We start from the raw sequence: 23410 nt of genomic DNA on the forward strand, positions 1-23410 counted from the left end.
GCTTCCGAGTCTGCCCAGGAGGGTCTGGTGAGGACCCCCGTCCTGCGAGGCATGAGTGACCGACTCCCCAGCAGGCTCCTGTGAGAGCTGAGGGGTGGGAGCCTGTGGCCAGGAGTCCTACTCCCATACAGATGACACACACAGTATGCAGGCAGCCCTGTTGGTGAAAGGAAGGGCCAAGAAAATGAGGGAGGGAGGGAGGAGCTGGCTATGTAAAGGTCTACGCCAACCACAGCAAATTAATACATGCTGGTATGAATAAGCAAGGGAATATTATACAGCAGTGGAAAGGGATGGGTTTGATCTACACCCTGTAGATGGTGCCACTTATATAAGTTGTAAACATGCAGAACAGCAGTGTGTGTTATTTGCGGGTGAGTGGTCATCACCAGGACAGCAGCTGGCCTTTGCTGAGGGCCTCTGTTCTAGGTGCTGTGCTATGAATTAGGCCATTCAGTTCTTTCCACAGTCCTAGGATCACATGACTGTGGGCTCTGTTATCCAAAGTGGGGCAACTAAGGCCCAGGAAGGGAAAGTGACAGGCCCTGTCCCTAGTGATCCTGGGCTGCCTGGGCGGGAGATGGGACTCCAGGGACCCCGGGGTCTATGGGAACCTGGAAGGCCCATTTTGCAGAAGAGGAAACTTAGAACCCAGCAGAAAGGGCTGGAGCCCAGGCCTTCCGCCTCCAGAGCCCATCTGGAGACCTCTGGTGAGCTCAAAGATGAGGGCTGGCCCTTGGAGTCCCCACCCCCATGTTGGCCACTAGCTTTGGGGGCTGGCCGGGGCCCCTGACTGCAGCTGCCCCCTCTGTTTTACGGGGGCAGGGTCTGCCCAGAGCCAGCACATGTGGGCTGGTGACATCATGTCTGTAGGGGCCCCTGGGGTCCAGCCCAGCTGCAGGAGCCTGGCTGGGGGTCCTGGTTCCTGTGGGATGGAGGTCAGGTGCCTTAGCAAGATGGCGGGTGGACTGCACAGCGTCTGCCTGGGGCCCAGCACAGCTCTGGATCATGAGACGGCCAAAGGCACTGGATTCAAGGTCCAGCAGACCCTGGTGCCAGGACACAGGGGGTCTGAGAGCTGAGGGAGTGGCTGGCCCTGCTCCCAGGCAGGTGACCTAGGGCAGGTTAGCTCAGTAGAGGGGGCATTGCCGTGGGCCAGCAGGCATGGGGTGGACAGCACAGGCCCTGCTGTGCCCCAGCCCCACCCTTAGGCTCCGTTCCACAGGCGTGGGGGCCACAGAGGTGGAGTGGCCCTCCTGAGACCCAGCCAGGAAGGGTGCAGACTGGACTTCAGTCCAGTGCCAGCAGGGCCTGGCCTGGGCTGGCGGCAGAGAGGGGAGGGTGGAGGGCAGGGCTGCCCTCAGTCCTGGAGGGCCTCCTGGGGGAGGCGGCCTGTGGTCTGAGCTGGGACTTGAAGCCTTCCCTGGGGGGCCTGCCAGGGCTCACCAGCCCCCTCTCGGATGCAGGCACAGCCTCCTCCCATCCGGCTCCCTGCGCCTGGCCCAGGCCCAGGAGGGTGACAGTGGCCTCTACGAGTGCTCCGCCAGTAACCCCGCGGGGTCCGCCTCCCACCGCTACGTCCTCGGGGTTCAAGGTAGGGCCCCGGGGCCTGGGTCTCCCTTCCACTGCCTTCTGACCCCAGGCCCCCCTCCCACCCTGCCCCCACCCAGCCCCTCGGTGCCCCTCCCAGGCCCTGAGGGGCCATCACCTCTTCTCACCCCTCTCTCCTCCTCCCTGGGGCCTGGAGGGGCTCTGCCCAGGCTCCCAAGGGCAGGGCAGGACCAGCGGGGGCTGGAGTGGGGGCCAGGGCCATGAAGGTGGACTGGGGGCACCTCTGGCCCTTCCTGCGGGGAGTGTCTCAGCCCCTGAGGCCCCCCAGGGCCAGCCGCCTTCTGCAGGGTTCCTCCCACGTCTGTGACAAGCCACCTCGTGGTGCCCCTGGGGGGGACCCCGTCCGCCTCCCCCTCTGACTGTGGCTCCTCTGGCTTCCACCCAGCTGGGGGGCTAGGAGTGGCCGTGGGGTCCCAGCAGTGGCCATCTGAAAGAGGCCAGTTGGTGCTGTCACAGAGCAGAGAGGCGGGAGCCTGTCCTCTCCAAGAGCCGGAGGCGCCACCTAGGAGGGGACCAACTGGGGCCTGCCCACAGCCAGGCTCAGGGGCCCTGGGCAGGATGGCTCGACATTTCCAAAGGATTAGGGAAAGACAAACAAGCAAAGAAAGAGTATGTGGCCTTCGCACCTCAGCGTCCTGGAGGCCCACGCTGTCGGAACAGGCCGACCTTCACCCGAGTAGTGGCCACTGGCGTGGTGGGGGCCGACCCTGTGGCCTGATCCCCCCGTGGACGCCAGCCTGCCCCTCTAACCGGACCCCGCTTCACAGGCAGGAGTGCGAGGTGGGGGTGTGCGTGGGCCTCTGCTCTTCGGCACCAGGCCCTCCTGGGCAGCGAGGCCCTGGGCAGCGAGGCCCTGGGCAGCGAGGCCCATGGATGGCCCACCTCTGACCCCTTCTCAGAAACTGGGACAGGGATAGGTGCTCCCTTGCTCCCCTGGGGGCCCAAGACGTTCATCCCAGACCTGGCGCAGGGGCCTAGGCTCTGAGAGTTCTCCTGGGCCTGCTGTGTCTGAGTGCCCCAGAGGCCACCTGGACTCCTGGTCACCCAGACCCAGGGGGGCACCACCTCCGTCTCTTCAGCTGACCCTGACCAAGTTTCCACATGTGCAAAACGGGCATGGCCCTGCCCGACCGGCAAGACAAGCCGGGGGCGCCACCTCCCAGGAGGGGTGGTGACATCTCGCCCGGCCACAGCACTCAGCCACTGCTGGCTCCCCCACCCCACCCCACCCCCACCGGCTGCTGTCCCACCTCCTCCGCTGCAGCCTGGGTGGGTGGCAGGACAGGGAGCTGAGGCTCCTGCAGGTGTGGCCCCGGGACCCCTCACCTGGGTACCTCCACCTGGACACCCCTGTGGCCCTGCAGTCCCCCCTCAGGTGCAGCCGGGCCCTCGGGTCCTGAAGGTGCTGGCGGGAGAAGCCCTGGATCTGAACTGCGTGGCCGAGGGCGACCCGGAGCCCCAGCTGAGCTGGTCCAAGGACGGGGTGGCCCTGCAGGGTGGGGGGCCCGCGGGCTCCGTGCACTTCACGGCCGTTGAGCCCTCGGATGCCGGGATGTACCGCTGCGAGGCCTCCAGCAGTGCTGGGGAGGACGTCTGGGAGCTGGAGCTCAGGGTGCTGGGTGAGCGTCCCCTGAACCCCAAAACGTCCCTCTTCCCATCTCCCCAGCACAGCTAGACCCCAGTGCTCACCTCTGCTCTGGGTTTGGGACCTGCCTGTCCCCTCCCTCCTGGGACCTCTGGGTCCCACAACTGGGGGCAGTCCATCCGTGTTGGGGAGGCACTGACCAGTAGGTCCTCGGAGTCACCCTGCACCCCCTGCGCCCTGGGATCCTGCACACCTGGGTGTGGAGGTGCTGTGGGGCAGCAGTCAGGGCTCTTGCCAACTGGACAGCATAGGCCAGACCTCTCACCTCAGAGTGGGCCCAGTGGTATACAGGGCCAGAGAGAGAAGGTGACAAAGCTCCCGGCAGGTGGAAAGTTCTAGACCTGTGGTGCTGGCAGCTTCACTGGAGGAATCTGCTCTACGCCTGGGGGGCCATTTCCAGGAGGGACCTGGAAGGGCAGACCCTGTCGGACCCCTAGTGTTGGAGGGCGCAGGCCCAGCCTCGAGAGCCTGTGGGGTAGTGACCTGGTGCCTGCCCAGGGGTCACTCTGTGCGAGGCCCCCACTGGTCTCGCTGGGAGGTTGAGGGCTAGGCTGGGAGGGCTGCCTTCCCCTCTGGCCCTGGGTCTCTGAGGGTAGTGCCAAGCTTTGGACGCCGGGCATGAGTGCAGCCACGTCACCTCCCACCAGAGCCGCCACACTGGGTTGCCGATGAGACCAGTGGCCTGCTGGAGCGAGTGGCCGGAGAGAATGCCAGCCTGCCGTGCCCAGCCAGAGGTGAGGCCAGGCCTGGGTGGGCGGGGAGGCCGGGGTGGGCTGGCTGGGCGCCTGTGCCCGGGGCACACGGCAGGTAGCACCTGTCAACTCCGTAGGATGATGTTAGCATCTGCCCCTTGGCATTAGTTCATTGTCCTGGTCCAGAGAGGGTGAGCAAGTGTGGTCCTGAGGTCACACAGCCAGGACTCGACTCACGGTGTGGCCGCTGGACCCTGGCTCTGCCTGCTCCCTAAGCCCTGTCCCCTCTGTACCTGGGGAATGACAGTTGGGGCTGAGGGGAGCCCACAGGTCCTGTGGATTCGTCTTGGTGACTTGGGAACTCACGTCCCAGCTTTCTCACGAGGATGAATTCCCATGGCCTGGGGCCAGCAGCTTAGCGAGGCCCAGACAGCAGCCCCTGTGGCCAGCTGCCCGAGCCAAGCCTGCTCCGCCTGCTGGGCTCTCCCAGGGCAGCTCAGTCTCCTTTCTGAGCCTCAGTCCCTCATCTGTACATCGGTCCTTCTCATGGGGCCCTAGGAGGTCTCAGGGGGCCCCTGAGCCCTAGGTGTCTGCACTGGACCTGGCATTTAGAAGGGGAATGTGCCAGGTGCTTATGTCCCCGCCAGGTGGCCACTCTGCTCTCTGGGCCCCGCCTGCCCACGTTGCTCCTTTGTCTTTGAGAGAGTGCCCCTGGCTCTCCCCAGGGCCAGCTGTCCACTGTGGGGCCCCTGCTCTCTGGCTGTCGGCAGCCGGGGGGCAGCTCAGAGCAGCCCGCAGGAGCCTGGGGAGCAGCCTGTTCTCAGCTGCTGCCTGGAGCAGGGCGCGGCAGAGGAGGGCAGGAGGGCTTGGCTACCTGGGCGTGGCAGACACCTGGGCGAGGCAGACACCTGGGCAGGGCAGACACCTGGGGGCTCCCTGGCACAGCCCTCCTGAGGGCCCTGCCAGCCTTGGCCATGGCGCCACCTTGTGCTGGGCCTGGCAACAGCGAGCAGCTGGTCAGGAAAGGGGAGGGCGTTGGCACCCCCTGGGCGCCCCACGTGGTGGGCTGCTGTCCTCCCCCACGTTTGTCTCTGGGTTGTGGGGGGTCCGTCTTCTGGGCCAGACTTCAGCTGGTCGGCCCCTCTCCAGCTGCCCCCAACTGCCGCCTTCAGAGGGCACCTGTGGGGGACAGTGCCCGGCTCTGGCTCAGCCACCCTGGGCCTTGAGGGCCAAGGGGAGAGCACTGTGCCCAGTGCCCAGCACGTGTCAGCACTGCCTCCCCCAGGGGGGACCGGAGGGCCGCGACCCCGGCCCCCTTGTTGGCAACTGGGTTCTCCTCTGCGTGGGGAGCTGGTGTCCAGCGCTGGAATCTTCACTGGGCACAGGGCCGTCCTGCTCTGGTGCCCGTGAGCTCTGTGCATTAAAAAGTCCAGGGCTGCAGGCCTGTGGCCCCCGCAGGCCGAGCTCTGAGGGTCAGGTCCTCAGGGGCGGGACAGGGAGAGTCTCTGGGAGAAGCTGCAGGCACTGAGAGGGACATGTGTGCACCCGGGGTACGTGGCGTCTGTGGTCTGTGGCGGTACCTGCCTGTGTCCCCACACTGGCCCCTGGACGGACATCCCAGCCTGCACCCTGGGTGGAGGGCTCCAGAAGAAAACTGGCACAGAGATCAAGTGGCTGGTCCAGGGACACGTGGAGGGATGTGCCTGGACACAGGTCCTGGGCCCTCGTCCTGCACGTCCAGCAGGAAGCCCCCAGCATGTGTGGGCAGTGGGCAGTCAGTGTGGGCTGGAGGGGGCAGGGGACCTCCTGAAAGAAGGCGCTTAGGATATCTTCCGTGGCCCACGTCCCCTACCCCATGCTCCCCATTCCCTCCACGGCCCCTTTGTCCCTGGGGAAGGACGAGAGAGCGTCTACCCAGGGTGCCCAGCTGCCGGGGGAGTGACCGACACAGGATGGGGTGTCCTTAGTGGCCGTGGGTATTGGCAGTTCTCATCTCCAGGACCAGCAGTGGTGGCAGAGCGCGTGGCCGTCGGGCTGTGGGTGCTGGCCTGCTGGGGAGGGCCCTCCGCCCGCCTCGGCACCGAGGGGGCCCAGGGTGTGCGCTGCTGGCCGGTGCTCAGCTCAGCGCAGCGGTGCTCTGCTGGGCCCGCTGGGCAGCGCCACCTTGGGGGTGTGCCCCGCTCATCAGCGCCCACTTGAGGACCTGCTCTGTGGCAGGCCCTGCCCCGTGCTAAGTGACAGTGACACTCACTGTGGCAAAGACAGTCATTAGCCCACATGCAAGTCTGTGACGGTGATGGTGGTGTTAGGCACGCGGCCAGCAAATGGCCAGCCCCAGGCTCAGCCTCGGAGGGGAGAGCAAGAGGGACAGAGCTGTCCCCTCCCACTGCCCTGTTTCTCATGCCCTGACCAGATGGTTTGAGGCCTGCCAGCAAGCTGTGCATTGATTTGACACTTACTGTGTGCCAGGCACTGTGATAACGGCTGGGGGTTCAGCACAGAGATGCTGCCCTGTGTGGGGCAGGTCACAGGACGAGGACCTCAACAGCATGTGCCTCTGTAGCAAGTTAGCCCATGATGGGCTAAAGGGCTGGGCAGGGTGGTCGGAGGGTGTGGGTGACGTCCTCCACGAGGTGGCCAGGTATGGCCTCCCTGGGAAGGAAGCAGAGAACAGGCCCGTGTCCCACACCCGTGGGCCCTGGGAGCCTGGGGGCGGGCGGGCAGCCCTGGGCGGGTAGGGCTGTGGGCACCTGTGGCTCTGACCTGCCCCGCCCACCTGGGACCATCTGCCAGAGGGCCAGCGACATGAGCACCAGGGGCGGCGGGTACGTCCATGCTGACCACGGCACGCCCTGCCAGGGACGCCCCAGCCGCAGGTCACATGGCGGAAGGGCCCATCCGCAGAGCCCCTGCCGGGCCGGCCAGGTGTGGCAGTGCTGGAGGAAGGGTCCCTGTTCCTGTCCTCGGTCTCGCCCTCGGACAGTGGGGAGTACGAGTGCCAAGCCACAAACGAGGCGGGCTCCGCGTCCAGGAGAGCCAGGCTGGTGGTCTACGGTAAGAGGGACGCTAGGGCGGGGCCAGGTGACATAGCAGTAGGGTCCCAGCAACAGGCTTGTACCCACCTGGCAGAGGCCACAGGTCCCTGGCACTGAGGGCCAGGACTAGAGGGCAGTGCACCCGCTTTCCCAGAGACACCCGAGGCAGCGGAGGAGGGCACCCAGGATTCTCTGGGTGGCCCCACGGGCATGTCCATGTTGAAGTGAGTGTGACAGCCTGCAGCCCACAGCCCACCCTGCAGCACAGCTGTTAGAACTGCCCCCAGGCCCCTGTCCCTGTCACCAGCAGGGAGAGCCCCGACTCCTGCGCCCAGGGTGATGGGTAGCAGGGCACCGTGAGGCTGGGCTGGGGCTCCCCCTGCTGACCAGCCGAATGTGAGCCTCAGGTCAGTCTCACCGCGCCTGTGGCCACCTGTGCGTCCCCATGACCAGCCCTCCTCTCACCACGTGGTGACTTGCTTAGGAAATGTGCTACAAAGACACGCCCAGGCCTGTCCTCTGAGATTCCGACTCGGGGAGGGAGGAGTGGGGACCAGGTCGGGGTCCATCAGATGCATGGGGCTCCCACACCTTGCAGCAGGCTGAGCGTCCTGGGGCCCAGACAGGACTATGCAGTCCCCGGGCAAGGCTGCAGCAGGCTTCTGCTGGGGCAGAAGGTGACAGGCAGACCTCTGGGACCCCAGTGACGGCCTGAATGATAGGCCCCGGGGATCTTGGGGCGGGGAGGGAGTCTGGGCTTCCTGTCCAGGCCACAAGGATGGGCTGGGACATCCCCGTGGCTCGAGGAGCTGGGGACAGCCCTCTCCTTCTTGCTTCCCAAGTGCCCCCCAGCATCCGAGAGGATGGGCACAAGGCCAACGTGTCGGGCATGGCCGGGCAGGCTCTGACGCTGAAGTGTGACGCAAATGGCTTTCCAGCCCCTGGGATCACGTGGCTCAAGGATGGGCAGCTGGTGGGTGTCCCCTGGGATGGGTGAGTGGCAGAGGGATTGGTGTGGGGGAGAGGTGACAGGGGTCTTTGGGGATGCAGCAGGGTTTGGGGCAGTGGAGCACTGCGGTCCTGTGAAGGCGCCTAGTGGGAGTGCCCAGCTGCCCAGCCTCAGGCCTCAGACTCAATGCTGCTGTCCACCCGCTGCCTCTGGTCTCTCCCCCAGGTCTCTGAGACAGACAGCCACCACCTCCTGGACAGGGCCCGGTCCCTCCACTTCTCCAGGGTCCGGGAGGGTGATTCTGGGCTCTACACCTGCCGGGCAGAGAACCAGGCGGGGACCGCCCAAAGGGACTTCAATCTCCTTGTGCTCGGTGAGTGAGGCCCGGGCCTGCGACCCTGGAGCCTGTGCCTGCGGCACGCAGGAGCATGAAGGGCCCACGGTGGACCCAGCCCTGTCCTCCTGGAGTCAGCAGCAAGGGACCCACTGGACAGTCACTTGAGAAACCGCGTGAAGAGTTACAAAGAGCAGCGCCCAGGCCCACGGCAGGGCTCCCTCCTGGGAGAGGCCCCGGGTCTGCAGGGCTGCTGGGGTTTGAGCTGTCCCCACCTCTCGCCCCCAGTCCCTCCTTCTGTGCTGGGAGCCGGAGCTGCCCAGGAGGTGCTGGGCCTGGCCGGTGCAGACGTGGAGCTGGAGTGTCGGACCTCAGGGGTCCCCAGGCCCCAGATGGAGTGGACCAAGGACGGGCAGTGAGTGGCCCTTGACAGATACACGGGAGTGTCCAGGCTGGGGGTGGTGGAGGGGGGATCGGGGTAGGCTGGACTCTCAGGGGGAGCCTGACAGGACAGCTGTGCCCCTAGGCAGAGGGCAGCACAGGGACCACCTGCCTGGGGAGGTGCCCAGCAGACCCTGCGCTGGCCTCAGTGAGGGCTTCTCCCTCCATCAACACTCTTATATATTTTTTAAACTCACTTTATTGATTTTAAGGTAAAATCCACATAGTGTACAGTTCAGTGGCATTTGGTGTGTCCACAGCATGGAGCAACATGGCCACCACCTACCCCAAGGCATTTCACCACCCCAGAGGGAAACCTGGTGCCCACAGGTGGCCACCTCCCTGTCCCTTCCCTCTGCTCGGCAGCCACAGTCTGCCTGGTCTAGGCAGATCGGCCTGTCTCCACCGTTCCCACGAATGGACGGGGCTCGTGGCCTTTTTCAGCTTCTTCCTCTCCGCACGTTTGTGTCTTCAGATGTTGGTGGGCTTCATTTTATTCATTTACTTACATGCTGTGCTGAGATTCGAACCCAGGGCCTTGCACATGCCAGGCATGCGCTCTGCCACGGAGCCACGCCCCAGCCCGCCAGCGTGTTTTTGAGGTCCACCCTCGTTGCCACGAGCGTCAGAATCCCCTGTGCCCATGGAGCCGTGCTCTGTGTCCCGTGACGGGCGTTCTGCTGGCTTCTGCCCTCTGATGGCCTCCGGGCAGCCTGCCCCTGATGGACGGCTTTCCCCGACACCTTTCCAGGCCTGTCCTTCCTGGGGACCCTCACACCCAGCTCCTGGAGGACGGCCAGGTCCTCAGGATCGCCAGCAGTCACCTGGGGGACGAGGGGCGGTACCAGTGCGTGGCCTTCAGCCCAGCAGGCCAGCAGGCCAAGGACTTCCAGCTCAGAGTCCACTGTGAGCCCAGCCCCTTTCCGGACCGGGAGGGAGGATGGGGCAGGAGTGGGGCTGGAGGGCGAGTCCCCAGTGCGAGAAGCGCTTCCTCAAATCCTCCGCCTCACTTCTGCCACCTGGGAGGGTTCCAGGACCTGGGAATGGTTCCGTGACTTTTATTCAAACCCGTCATTTTACACTGAGACACACTTACTTAAAGGGTACTTACCAGCTGTTAATGGAAGGAGGCAGAGAGAGTCCAGCCGAGGGGCAGAGCCCCCAGCCTGCTCTGCTCCCTCTGCTGAAGACAGGAGTAGAGTAGAAAGTGCTAGAAGGCTGGGGTCATGGCCCCCAGACAGAGCCTTTTCTTGCAGCTTGGTCTGGAATCTGGGTTGTCTCAGGCCACACCCCCGTTCCCCCACCATCCTGGGTCCAGGGTGGGGGACCTGCCCTGCAGAAGCCCTGATCTAGTCCAGCCCCTCATGTCCCCTCAGATGGGGAGACTGAGGCCCAGAGAGGGGATGGGACCTAGCCCGGGTCATGCAGTGAGTTAGAGGCCAAGTGGGGTCCCAAGCCCAAACCTGAGGCCCCCTTCTCCATCTGCATCTCCTGGGCTGACTGGGCTCGTGTCCCACCAGGGCGTGACCCTGAGTGTCCCCACACCCCACTCCCCGTCCCCCACAGCAGGAGCCTGTGAAGGTGCTTGTGGCCCACGGGCGTGACCCTGAGTGTCCCCACACCCCACTCCCCGTCCCCCACAGCAGGAGCCTGTGAAGGTGCTTGTGGCCCACGGGCGTGCTCATACTGCTCTGTGGCGGACACCAGCCCCCAGGGCAGGGGACACAGCTTGTGACCATCCCTCTCCCCGGGCCTGTCCTTCCCAGCACCCCCCACCATCTGGGGCTCTAACGAGACAGGCGAGGTGGCCGTCATGGAGGGCCACCCAGTGCGGTTCCTGTGTGAGGCCCGAGGAGTGCCCACGCCTGATATCACCTGGTTCAAGGATGGGGCCCCGCTGGCCCCCAGCACTGAGGTGGTCTACAGCAGGGGCGGCCGGCAGCTGCAGCTGGCGAGGGCCCAGGACTCGGACGCTGGTGTCTATACCTGCAAGGCCAGCAACCCCGTGGGGGCTGCAGAGAAGGCCACCAGGCTGGAGGTCTATGGTGAGGGACGAGCGGGGCCCGCTGGGGTGGGAGGGGAGGACTCTGACGGAGCAGGCCTGGTGCCTCCAGAGGCCAGTGAGGGCACTGCTTGAGTGGTCAGAGGCTAACAGGGTAATGGGCCAGAAAGTCACCCGGAGCGGGTTCAGCTCTGCGCCCCCTTGTGCAGGGCAGGGACTGAGGCCAGTGGGCAGGGCCTGTCTGGAATCCGGGCCTCCCTCGAGGCTTAGCGCTTTTCTCTCAATTCCCCCATGGCCCGAACCACTGCGAGGCGACTGCTGAGCCCACGGCTTACTGTGGGCGCACGCAGGGCTCTCCCCGCCGAGCCCGACTGTTTGGCTGACGGAGGCCTCGGGCATTGGCATCACCATGTGGGGGCGAGCCCAGCGAGGCCTTGCCCTGGGTCCCTCCTCGGGAGGGTCTGACTGCAGTTGTCACGCTGGTGACCTCAGCATGGGCCAACCCTGAGGGCTGCGCTCTGGGGACACGCAGAGCTGGGAGGGCTGGCGCGGAAGGGCCTCCCTGAGGGGTGCAGGGCAGCGTGCCGTGACTGGGGTCCTCCTGGCCCCTCACAGGAGGCAGCCTCACTCCGGCCTGGTGGGTGCCAGCCCCGGGGCCCTGAGGGGAGGAGGGCTGAGTGGGCCCACGGGCAGCTCTGAGCACGGGCCCAGCTCTCAGCCCAGGGCTTGCTCTGAAGCGGGGTGAACAGGTGGTGTGGGTGCTCACCACAGCACCTTGGGAACCACACGGGCCGAGACCTTGACTCCCAGTGCACCACTGCCCAGGCCCTGGCCCGGTCAACTCAGTAACTTGGAGCACACCCCAGAAGGCGAGGGCCAGTGGGGGCCTCCGTCTTGGCCACTCAGGTTCTCAGCACGGCTCAAATCCCAGCCCCCAGGCCACTGCTGGCCGAGTCAAGAGCCGCCGCTCTCAGGTTTACCCACTCTGCCGCTCCTGCCAGGGACCCGTCACTGAGTGGCCACCCTGCCACATGTGGCCCTTGGAGACCTGTAGGCCAGCCTGTGTCCACTCAGGACGAGCTCACAGGGTGGCTGGCAGTGGGGACGGAGGGAAGACGGGAGCAGTGCCCTGGAGGACCCCGCAGGGCCGAGGGCACAAGGCCCCCCACAAGGGTCTCGAGAGCTTCCAGGAGGAGGGGAGTCTACTCAAGGCTCCAGGTAGCGTAGCCGAGGAGGCCGGGAGCCGCCTCCGCAGCCCTGAGCAGCCCCTCTTCCCTAGTCCCACCCTCCATCGAGGGCGCTGGCGGAGGGCCCTATGCGGTGCAGACCGTGGCTGGGAGGCCAGTGGCGCTGGAGTGTGTGGCCAGAGGCCGGCCACCCCCCACACTGTCCTGGTACCACGAGGGGCTGCCTGTGGTGGAGAGCAACGGGACGTGGCTACAGGCAGGTGGCAGTGTGCTGAGGCTGGAGAGCCTGGGAGAGGCGTCCGGAGGCCTGTACAGCTGCGTGGCCAGCAGCCCGGCCGGGGAGGCGGTGCTGCAGTACTCCGTGGAGGTGCAGGGTGAGCCCCGGCCATGGACCCCCTCCCACCACCGTGAGCTTGACCCAGCAGCCCCCGGGGTGGGGGGTCAGAAACATCTCCAATGCCTTGCACGACAGATGAGGACACTGAGACCGGGCTGGGGTCAGCAGGGACAGCAGGGTTGAGCCCTGAAATCCACAGTCTCTGCCCTTGCCCAGAACCCCGGGGCCAGGTGACCCAGGGCAGATAACACCATAAATTAAAAACAGACAGAAATCTTCCTAAGACCGAAGCGGGGTGTGGGCTCTAGTTCCGCTCAGCAGCTCTCGCCTCCCAGGCGGACCTTCCCTGATCTGCCTCTCTGCCCGCCTGCGTGGTGCCAGAGAGAAGGGAGGAGGCACGCAGGACTCCTAGTGGGGAGGGGACACAGCCTTGGGGCCATTTACGGGGGCATCAGGGTGAGGTGTGGCTGGGGCCTTGGGAGGGATTGCACCAGGGTCCGCTCAGCTCTGACCACCCAATGGCCTGTCCTGCTCACAGTTCCCCCGCAGCTCCTGGTGGCCGAAGGCCTGGGCCAGGTGACCGCCCTGGTGGGACAGCCCTTGGACCTTCTCTGCCAGGCCTCAGGCTCCCCGATGCCTACCATCCAGTGCGTATGGTCATAAGGCCGGGCTGGGAGGGCAGAGCACGTTCCAGGCTTGGGGGGAAGGGGCTGCGTCCTGTTCCCAGGAGAATGTCCCCTCCCTGCCCACCTAGGTGGCTGCAGAACGGCCGCCCAGCTGAGGAGCTGCCTGGGGTTCGGGTGGCCCTGCAGGGGTCCACACTGCGGGTCAGTCATGTGGAGCTGGGCCACGCGGGTCTCTTCGCCTGCCAGGCCACCAACGAGGCGGGCACCGCGGGTGCAGAGGTGGAGGTGTCTGTGCATGGTGAGCTGGTGCCCGGGGCTCTGGGGCAGTGGGAGCTGGGAAGGACATGGGGCTGGTTTCCTCTGGAGGGCATTTCTGGACTGGACTTCCCGTTCCTCAAAGAAGTGGGCATGAGAGGCTGGCCTCCACCACTCATCACTCTTGTCACCTCTCCAGTCCAGTCACTGCTCCCTCCCAGCTCCCGTTTCTGTCCCTCCCTCCACCCATCCGTGGTCCATAGCCTGCCCACATTCAGTCCTCTACATAACGTGGCACCCTCTCACTCTGCCTGGCTCCTCCCTGTCCGTCAGAGCTGTCCTGAAACCCCCTCCTCCAGGAAGGATCTGGCACTGCCCAGCCTCTTTGGGCGACAGCTCACCACCCAATGGGATAGGATGGCTTGTGTGGGGGCTGAGGCGGCCTTTCTCTGCTGCATCTGGAGGACTAGGACAGTTCTAGGCACAAAGTGGCTGCTCAATGTGCATATGGACATATGGATAGATGGATGGATGGGTGGATAGATGAATGGGTGGGTAGAATGGATGGTTGATGGGATGGATGGATGGATGAATGGGTGGATAGATAAATGGATGGATGGATGGATGGATGGGTGGATAGATGAATGGGTAGGTAGAATGGATGGTTGATGGGATGGGTGGGTGGGTGGATGGATGGATGGATGGATGGGCAGGCAGGTAGGTGGGTAGAAAGATGGATGGATGCATGCATGGGTGGGTAGTGAGGTGGTCAATGGATGGATGGATGGGAGGGTCAGTGGATGGATGGTTGATTGGATGGATGGAGTAGGGAGATGAGTGGTTGGATGGATGGATGGATGGAAGGTGGTTGGGTGATGGGGGTGAGTTGGTTGGGGTATGGATGATAGGTAGATGGACGGGAGAACTTTTAAAGGGAAGGGAACTCCTTCTCCTAGCCAGGTGCTGTAGGTGGGAAGCTAGAGACCAGTCCTTGGCCCAGTCTGGCAAGGCTCCCTCACCCCCAGGCATCGAGGGGATTTCTGGGTGCCCACTGCACCCTTCCTGAGCCTGACCCCAGCCCTCCTGTCTGCCCCTACCCAGAACTGCCGTCGGTCAGCATCATGGGGGGTGAGAACGTCACGGCCCTTTTCCTGCAGCCCGTGGCCCTCCAGTGTGTCGGGGCTGGAGTGCCTCCCCCAAGCCTCCGCTGGTGGAAGGATGGGGTGGCCCTGGCCACCTCAGGGGGGAGCCTGCAGGTATGTGGACAGCTAGGCACAGGTGGACAGGCCACTCTCGGAGGCCTCAGAGACCCTAAGCAGGATCTTGGCACCTGAGGGTGGGATGGGCACTGAACTCTCAGCCTGGGGACACTCCGTGGACACTGGGGTGCTGGGGCTGGGTGCTGACCTACCCGGGAGCCTCAGTTGTCAGAGAGCCTGGGAAGGACACGGTGCTCAGAGCCAAGGAACCCCTGCAATCTGAGCTCTTGGCCGTAACTCCCTCCCAGAGCTTTCCTGCCCGTGGTCACCAGCAGCCTGGCCTCTCACCATGCCCTGCCCTTGCCCTGACCGTCCCCCGTCCTGGACTCCACCTTCCCGCACACACAACCTCACCGCCCGCTCTGGCCCCTCCCCCCAGATCGAGAAGGTGGACCTGAGGGATGAAGGCGTGTACACCTGTACGGCCACCAACCTGGCTGGGGAGAGCCAGGGGCACGTGGCCCTAAAGGTTCTGGGTGAGGAAGTGGCCTGGGATGGCAGGTGATCCCTTGAGGGCCCCTGGGGCCAGCGTATGGCTGGGAAGGGAGGAGTGACAGCATCGGCCGCGGCCCTGCAGGGGTTCTGGGGGGTTTTCAGAGGCAGGCCCTGCCCCTGCGCAGTCCACTTGGCTTGTTGATTCATTTTGGGGTTCACTTGTGGTCTTGCAAGTGTGGGCAAACCCCTGCCCTGGCCACATGGATGCCTTCTCCTGGTGTGCTGGCCCCAGTCCTGCCTGGAGGTGCTGGGGCGTCCTGGGTAACTGCAGCGAAGACCGTGGCCAGGCTTTGTTCTTGGGCTTGGTTCCAGGAGTGGGGTCCCCTGTGCAGGGCACAAGCCTCTGAAGAGCCCTTGACCAGGACTCTTGGGGAAGACGGGAGTGGGATGGGGTTCCTGGGCCAGAGCTGCCCACTGCCCACACCACCAGGCTGGCTCTCCCATCCCCCCCCCAGTGCCCCCCAGCATCGAGCCAGGCCCAGTCAACAAGGCTGTGCTGGAAAACGCCTCGGTGACCTTGGAGTGCCTGGCTTCGGGAGTGCCCCCTCCCGGTAAGACCCCTCTCCCCTTGGCCGGAAGTCCCCTCCAGCAGGGCCCAGTTCCCACCTAATGAGGCCAGCAAACGCCCCGGCACTGCTGAGCTGTGGACGCTGTGGGGGAACAGCAGGTCCCTACCCGCTCCCCTTGCCGTCCCCAACAGCTGCTCACCCATCGTGCCAGGGCGTCCCCTGGGCCTGGAGGGCTGAGCTGGGTCTGCAGCAACCTGCGAGCTTCTGCTCAGAGTTGGCGACCTCACAGGGCTGGCCCGGGGCGGGGCAAGGACCAGGGACTCCAGTTCCTTTCTGTCTGGGTCTCTGGACCAGGGGTTGTGGAAGGGGCTGGGTGCTGGGGTGAGCTGAGGGTGTTGGGCACTCAGACTGGGATAGGTGGTCAGGAGCCCAGGAGGGAGACCACCCTCCTGTCTCCATCTGACCTGGGTGCCCTGGGTTTTCCTGGGTCAGGTGACCTGGGAGGATTTGCCCCCTCCCATGGGTGAGTTCTGGGTGGACCCTGGCAGGAGGTACGGAAGCCGAAGAAGCATGTGGGGTGGCCCGACTGCTAAGGTCACTGGGGCTGCCCGTACTTTCTCCAAAGTTCTCCCTGGTGAGAGCTCGCACATCTCATCTCTGTCCCAGAGGTCTCCTGGTTCAAGGGCCGCCAGCCTATCTCTTCTCGGACGGGGGCGACAGTGTCAGCTGATGGGAGGGCCCTCCTCATCGAGCGAGCTCGACTCTCGGATGCTGGGAGCTACCGCTGTGTGGCATCCAATGTGGCAGGCAGCACGGAGCTACAGCTTGGCCTGCGGGTCAATGGTGAGCCGCCTGGGACTGACTACAGGGGCCCTTCCCCCAAATAACATGTTCCTTCCAGAGTAACAATGCTGCCCATTCCTCCACTTGTTCTTCTTCTCACTGACCCATCTACCCATCCATCTGCTCATCTACCTGTCAATGCATCCATCAACCCATCCATCCACTATCCATCCACCATCTACCATCTATCCATCCACCACCCATCATCCATTCATCCACCATCCACCCATCCATCAATCCACCATGTACCCACCCACCCACTCATCTACCCATCTACTAATTTATCCATCTATCCATTCATTCATCTGCTTATCCAATCATACATCATCCACCCATCCATCCACCCATTCCTCCATCCACCCTCCATTCCTCCATCCATCTACCATGCATCCATCCATCCACCATCCATCCATCCATCCATCCACCATCTATCATCCATCTACCATGTATCCATCCATCCACTATCCATCTACCATCTATCCATCTATCCACCATCCATCCACCATCCATCTACCCATCTGTCCATCCACCAATCTACCCATCCACCATCCACCCATCTATTCATCCTCCCACCCATCCATCCACGTGTCTACCATCCATCCGCCCATCCACCATCCATACACCTTTCCACAATCTACCCACACATCCATCCGTCTCTCCATCTATTCACCCATCCATTCATCCACCCACCCCCTGCCCATCAATTCAATCATTCATTCTTCTGTCTGTTCATCTCGTATCTAGCCACAGTCTTGAGAATGCTCTGAGAAAAACCTGGCCCTATAGCCCTGAATAAGGAGCCAGCAGCGTTCACTGCCATAGCAAGCAGCGATTAGGTTGTTGCCCAGAGCTTGACTCTGCGGGAACTGCTACAAGAAGTGCTACTGAGGGCTGTCCCCGGGGCACCGGGAAGTGTCTTTGACAGCTAGGAACCTACCCTGGTAGCTCTCCAAAGCTCAAGGCTGCAGACCGGCGGATCGGAGAGACTGAAAGGAGGGTGGGCGCCTGTGGCTTACAGAACCAGAGGGCCGGGGGCCATCTGGAGGTGGTGCTCCTGGGCTTCACAGGCTGTGGGAGAGGCTGGGCTTCATCCTGGAGCTGGGCAGGGCCCCGGGGCCCTGAGCACCATGACTCATGCCTCAGATAGAATGGAAGCGCCTGGCCACCTTTTGTCCCCCACCCATCCCCATGGTCAATGACTTCCTGCTGACCTGAGGCCCAAGTTCACACACTGCTCCCTTTCTGGTCCACCTTGGGCAAGTGGCGCCCCCTCTGAGCCTCTTTGTCATGGTGGAAGCGTCTGCTGCTGCCAGGATGAGTGAGGCAACCTTGGGAGCTGTGCAGTGGCTGCCCTTGTCACCAGGCTGTCCCTGTGCTTTGGTTTGTGGCTGTGCACTCCTGAAGGGGCAGCCCAGTCTCTGCCACCTGCAGTGAGGCTCAGCCTGTGTCCCCTGCCACCCCTGTCCTGCAGTGCCTCCCCAAATCACTCTGCCGCCCAGTCTGCCGGGCCCAGTGCTGCTTGGTGCCCCCGTCCGCCTGACCTGCAATGCCACTGGTGCCCCCAGCCCCACGCTGATGTGGCTGAAGGATGGAAACCCTGTGTCCACTGCGGGGACCCCTGGCCTCCAGGTCAGTAGGGCCAGGTGGCCCCAGATCACTGTCCTGGTCCCTGGGAACTTGGGGTGAGGGAGAAGCAGAGATGCCCCAGGACCATGGGACTGGCCCCATACCCAGGGCTTGCTAGCCACGTGAGGCCACCGTCGTGGACAGCCTGGCCCTAAAGGGTTCTTCAGGACTGACAGGACTATCCACCAGCCAGCAGGGGCTCGAGGTTGGGGTGCAGCTCCTGGCTTCTCTCCATCGTGGGGGCCTCGGGGGTTGGATGGGGCTGTCGGGGTGCTGCAGCAGGCCAGCTTGTGGAGGTGGGTAAGAGCAGCTCAGGTGCCGATGTGGCCTTCCCTCGGGGGACACAGGTCTTTCCCGGGGGCCGGGTCCTCACCGTGGCCAGTGCCCGGAACTCCGACTCTGGCAGCTACTCATGTGTGGCTGTGAGCGCCGTGGGAGAAGACCGCAGGGACGTGGTCCTGCAAGTCCACAGTGAGTCTCAGGCGAGGAGGGTCACGTGGTCCAGGCCATGAGGGCCATGAGGGGGAGCGGGGGCGTCCAAAGCGGGGCATGGTGGCTGGAAGGGGGACACCACCTAACACTGTGGCTGCCTTCAGGTGGCAGTCGGACCCAGGCCCCGTCCTGAAGTGTAAGTGTCCCCATAGGTGGACAGGCCGGTGGGCAGGCCAGTGGCTCTGCATAACCTGTTCATGTTCAGGAAAGTTGTGGGAGGAGCCTGAAACAGAGGTGGGGCAGCACCGAGCTAGGGGCCCGGCCTTCCCACTGTCCGTGGTCCAGTGGAGGTGCTGCCCCTTCCAGAAGGGCAGTGCAGGGCGTTGGTCAGCACCTGGGGCTCAAGTCTGCCTCTGTGACCTCGAGCTGGTCACTCTGCTTCTGGGAGCCTCCATCCCTTCATCTTCAACAGGGAAGAAGAGCCCCGCCCTGAGGTCCTTGTGACACCCACTGAGCCCACAGTGACAGTGGCTGCTGCTCTTCGGTTTCCTCAGATGGGGTCTTAGGGGGACGGGGACATGCAGGCCTGGGGCGGGGGAGCCCTTCCACCCTCGCACACTCTGTACTGGAGTCAAGATCGCGGGTGCCTGGGGTCGTGCCCACGCCCCTCACCTGTGTCACTGTGTCTAAGCCCCCAGTGGCCCAGTGACATGGGGACTTGTTTATCCCCTCTTCCACTGAGTTGTGTGCAGGGCCTCCCGCGGCTGGCCAGTCGGAGACGCTTGCGGGCTTCAGGCCCCGCCCCGCGTCTCCCCGCTGAGCTCCACTGTTTACTTTGATCTGAGGAGGAAAGGGTGGTTCTGGGATTTGCTTTATGAATTTCCTGAAATACAGATATTGAATCTTGATGAACGTAGAGATCAGTCTAGTTCAGAGTAGTCATAAGAAAGGAAGCCGAGGCCTGAGCTCCTGTCCCCCATCCCCCATGGTGCTCCAGGACGGCCGGTCCGGTCCAGGCGGGCGTGCGGCCTCCTCTTGAAGCAGGCCTGGGAGGCAGTGGAGGCTGGGGCAGCCCCATCCTGAGGGCTGTGGCTCCCAGCTGGGCCCATCCAGCTGGAGGTCTGTCCTGCTGGACCCTCACAGGCCTGAGAAAGCCCCTGTCCCCTCCTCCCGCAGTGCCCCCGAGCATCTTGGGGGAAGAGCTGAACGTGTCCGTCGTGGCCAACGAGTCGGTGGCCCTGGAGTGCCAGAGCCACGCCGTGCCCCCTCCTGTGCTGAGCTGGCGGAAGGACGGGAGGCCCCTGCACCTGCGGCCCGGGGTCCGCCTCTCCGCAGACAAGGCCTTGCTGCAGGTGTGCCGCTGCCCAGGGGACGGCCGGGCCTCTCCCTAGTGCGCAGCTGCTCCGGGAGGGCTTGTGGTGCCCAGCCGGCCACGAGCATCCCTGCTGCTCACTGTGACCAGACCCCCCCAGGGCCCTCCCGGCGCTCAGGGCCCCCGGCCCAGCTCAGCAGCATGGCACCCACCCTGGACACCTTGGGACGTGGGTCGCTCCCAGCCCTGAGCTCTGCGTCCCTTTATTCTTCAAGGCCACGACCCCCGTCACCCTGCGGGGACCCCTGAGGGCAGCCCCCCTTCATCCTCCACCCTCTCTGAGTTGGATTCTCCAGGGCCTGAGCCCACCATGGCCCTGTCAGCCCACCCCACAGGCTCTGCCTTCCAGAAGCTTCCTCCTGTAGTGGGTGGGGAGGCGCCTGGTGGGAGTCGGGGCTCAGGGAGGTTATGTGGCGTGTGTCTGAAGTCACAGGGGCTGTCTGGTGGCGCCCCCGTCCCTGAGCTCCCCCTCTGACCCCCGTGTCCACGCTGGTCCAGGTGGACAGAGCCGAGCCGTGGGACGCGGGCCACTACACCTGTGAGGCTCTGAACCGGGCCGGCCGCTCGGAGAAGCACTTCAACCTGAACGTCTGGGGTGAGGGTCTGCAGGTGCCCCCCGCCCGCCAGGGCTGGCACCGGGGCCCAGGGAGGAGGGTCACCTGCTCTGCCCTCTGCACCTCCCTGGCCCCCTCCCTGCCGCCCAGCTCACCCCTCTGTGCTCTGCCCAGTGGCTCCAGAGTTCCCCTCGAGCAAGCCCCGCACCCTGACCGTCAACGAGGGCCACCCTGCCAGGCTGTCCTGCGAGTGCCAGGGCGTCCCCCACCCCAAGATCTCCTGGAAGAAGGACGGTAGGATGGCCGCCCTGCCCCCCCCCCAGCGTGGCCCAGGGGGGGTCACAGCCCTGGGAGGGGCTCCATCCCCCAGAGTGACAGCTGCCTTCCGCTGGGAAGCCTCCCTGCCACCCTCCTGGGGCAGGGCCTCCCTGAGTGGTCACGCCTGTCACCTGCCTTAGTCCTGTTCTGGCGTAAGACAGGTACAGCCAGGGAGGGGAAGGTGTCCAGGTGGGATCTGCAGCTTTAGGTCAGATGGCCAGAGACGGCTGACCAAGCAGACTTGAAGGCGAGGGAGGAACTGAGGATATGGCAGGGAGAGGTATTCCAGACAGAGGTAATGGTCAGGGCAAAGGTCCTGGGGCAGGAGTGAGCCACACATGCTTGCAGAGCAACGTAGGAGCCAGTGGGGCTGGAGCAGAGTCAGCAAGGGGGATAGTAGCAAGACATGGTCACTAAAGTGACAGGGACCGAGCTTGAGGGTTTCTTAGGATCCTGGGTTTTGCTTTTGAGACGGGCCACCGCACAGCTCCGAGCAGTCCCCGTTCTGACTGACGCTCTGGCAGGGCCATCCTACCAGCCACGCTGGAAACAGGCTCTGGAGCCAGGCGGGCACTGCCGGTGGGGAGGCTGTGCCAGGCTCTAGGCCTGAGGTTCCGCCACCTGCACTGTGACCTGGGAGGCAGCTAGAGGAGACAGTCTGGGGTAGAGTGGTGCTGTGGACTTCCTGCCCTACTGGACGGGCAGTGCAGAGGGGAGGAGTCGGGGATGATGCTCAGGTTTGGGCCTCGCAGGGGACAGAGGAGCTGCCTTCACCATGGAGCCTCCCGGGCAGTTGGTGGGGAGCCCCTGGGGCTGGGGGAGTGGATCCTGCGGCAGCTGCCAGGTGCCAGCAAGATGTCCAGTGTCTGGCGCTCGAGGGCAGGTTCTGGTGGGGGTCAGCCTGGGAGCCGCTGAGGTCACCAGCAGGTCACCAGCAGGGACGGAGCAGGTGGGAACAGTTCCCAGCCGGGACTGCACCTCTGCTTGTTGTGGGGACCTGGCCCCCTCCCTCCTCGGGCAGGTCCCTCATCACAGTTAACCTGGACCCGTTGAGGGCCAGGCCCTGGGGCCCCTCAGTGACCCCAGTGGGGCGTGAGGCAGGGCCACCGTTCTGAGGGCCAGGCCAGGTGGGAGTCCCGTGGGATGTCGCAGGCTCAGGGGAAGGGGAGGGGTGTCACCAGGTGGACGCTTGAGGGTGAGCCGGAGCTGGGACAGTGGTGGGAGGACACGCTCTGGGGACAGGGTCCCACAAGTGCCCTAGACCAGGCTCCTCTCCCTGCCCGCAGGTCTCCCCCTGCCCGGGGAGGGGCCTGGCCTGGGGCAGGCGTTGGCAGTGGGGAGGCTGCTGTACCTGGGGCCGGCCCTGCGGGCCCAGGCGGGGACCTACACCTGTGAGTGCCGCAACCCCGCGGGGAGCAGCAGCCAGGACCAGCAGCTGGAGGTGCTCGGTGAGCTGCGCCAGCTGCGGGCACCGGGCGGGAGGCCCTGGGGTGGGCACCCGGCGGGAGGCCCCGCGGCCCAGCACCTGCTCACCGCACAGCGTGCAGTGAGGGGCCCCAGGCCTGGAAAGTCAGCCAAGGCTGCTCTGCAGCTGGGGAGAAACCCGGCCCTGGAGTGGTCCCAGGCCTGGCCAGTCCACAGCTGTCCAAGCCCTAGGAAGCCCCGAGCGTCTGAGGAAGGAAGCCCACAGACCCTAAAGGGCTGTGCTGTGCCCTTGTTCCCGGGGGTAGACCTGCCAGGGTCCCCAGGGGGAGAGAGCTGGCAGCAGATATTCCCCCACCTTGTAGTAGAGATGGAAAGGGCCCAGAGAGGTGAGGTTAGCTGGCCAAGGCCACACAGCCGGGAGTACAGGAGAGAACACAGGCCCTCGTGTCCCAGGGCAGAAGCTGGGTGCCCCCGACCCAGCTGCTCTCCTCAATGTGCCTCCTTCCCACCCCAGTGCCCCCGCACATCGCTGGCCCCTGGGAGCCCCACTCGCTGGTCCCCGTGGTCCAAGGCGGGGAGGCCAGCCTGGAGTGCAATGCCACCGGGAATCCCCCGCCCACGGTGACCTGGGAGAGGGACGGCCAGCCCCTGGGAGCTGAGCCTGGCCTACAGCTGCAGAACCAGGGCCACCGCCTGCATGTGGAGCAGGCCCGGGCTGCCCAGGCTGGACACTACAGCTGCGTGGCTGAGAACGTGGCCGGGAGGGCCGAGAGGAGGTTCACGCTTTCGGTGCTGGGTGAGGACCGGCAGCCGCGGAGGAGGCTGGGCGGGCAGTGGGCGGACAGCAGGGACAGTCCTCCTCCCCGCAGCCCATGGCCCTGGGCTGAGGCGTCCCCTATACCTCCTGGAGTCGGGTCTCTGATGAGGGTCGCTGTTGGGGTCACTCCAAGCTGGCTGGCCAATCAGGACTGGCTCCACGCAGCCCTGCGCCCCCGTCCTCCCTGCATGCCCCTTTCCCTCCCTCCCCTGCTCCTTCCTGCGTCACTGTCCTCTGCTCTGCTCCTGGAGCTGTGGCCTGAGAGTGGGCACCTTCACACTGTGGTGGGGGCGGGGCTTGGGCTGAAGTGTGGGGTCAGGGCCAGGGTGTGCCAGGCCGGGGGCTGCTGCAGTGGCTCATTCACCCTGTCATTTTCTGAGCTCCTGCTGTATACACTCAGGTTGGAGGCCGGGAGGGGTGGGCAGGGGTGGCTTAGGGAAGACTCCCTCTGGCCATGCCCCCTGGCACCCCGGGATGCCAGGTGTCCCCAGTTCCCTGGGTTCCCCTGGCCAGCAGAGGGGGCTTCCTTTGCCAACAGACCCTCCAGGCTGCAGTCTGCTGCCTCAGCCCAAGGGGTGGGTTCGGGAAGCTGGCTCAGCTGTGCAAGGCCCCAGACCAGCAGCTCTGCGCCTTCCAGGCGCTGGAC

General features: G+C 64.6%; 1 protein-coding gene across 1 annotated transcript in view; it reads left to right on the forward strand.

Annotated features, from left to right (window-relative positions):
• Hmcn2 (hemicentin 2) overlaps positions 1 to 23410 on the forward strand; it is a 121214-nt gene that overhangs the window by 49642 nt on the left and 48162 nt on the right. The window contains exons 23-45 of the mRNA XM_078048412.1: positions 1467 to 1594; positions 2976 to 3230; positions 3904 to 3990; positions 6808 to 7002; positions 7826 to 7956; positions 8158 to 8305; positions 8555 to 8681; positions 9459 to 9613; positions 10474 to 10752; positions 11989 to 12270; positions 12772 to 12880; positions 12988 to 13157; positions 14216 to 14370; positions 14753 to 14849; positions 15324 to 15419; positions 16044 to 16220; positions 17692 to 17849; positions 18194 to 18317; positions 19455 to 19630; positions 20149 to 20245; positions 20379 to 20498; positions 21809 to 21970; positions 22462 to 22743. Of these exons, the coding sequence (XP_077904538.1) occupies positions 1467 to 1594; positions 2976 to 3230; positions 3904 to 3990; positions 6808 to 7002; positions 7826 to 7956; positions 8158 to 8305; positions 8555 to 8681; positions 9459 to 9613; positions 10474 to 10752; positions 11989 to 12270; positions 12772 to 12880; positions 12988 to 13157; positions 14216 to 14370; positions 14753 to 14849; positions 15324 to 15419; positions 16044 to 16220; positions 17692 to 17849; positions 18194 to 18317; positions 19455 to 19630; positions 20149 to 20245; positions 20379 to 20498; positions 21809 to 21970; positions 22462 to 22743 (3710 nt within the window). The remainder of the gene's footprint in view (positions 1 to 1466; positions 1595 to 2975; positions 3231 to 3903; positions 3991 to 6807; positions 7003 to 7825; positions 7957 to 8157; positions 8306 to 8554; positions 8682 to 9458; positions 9614 to 10473; positions 10753 to 11988; positions 12271 to 12771; positions 12881 to 12987; positions 13158 to 14215; positions 14371 to 14752; positions 14850 to 15323; positions 15420 to 16043; positions 16221 to 17691; positions 17850 to 18193; positions 18318 to 19454; positions 19631 to 20148; positions 20246 to 20378; positions 20499 to 21808; positions 21971 to 22461; positions 22744 to 23410) is intronic.

This window comes from Ictidomys tridecemlineatus, chromosome 4, assembly GCF_052094955.1.
Source record: "Ictidomys tridecemlineatus isolate mIctTri1 chromosome 4, mIctTri1.hap1, whole genome shotgun sequence".
NCBI lineage: Eukaryota > Metazoa > Chordata > Mammalia > Rodentia > Sciuridae > Ictidomys > Ictidomys tridecemlineatus.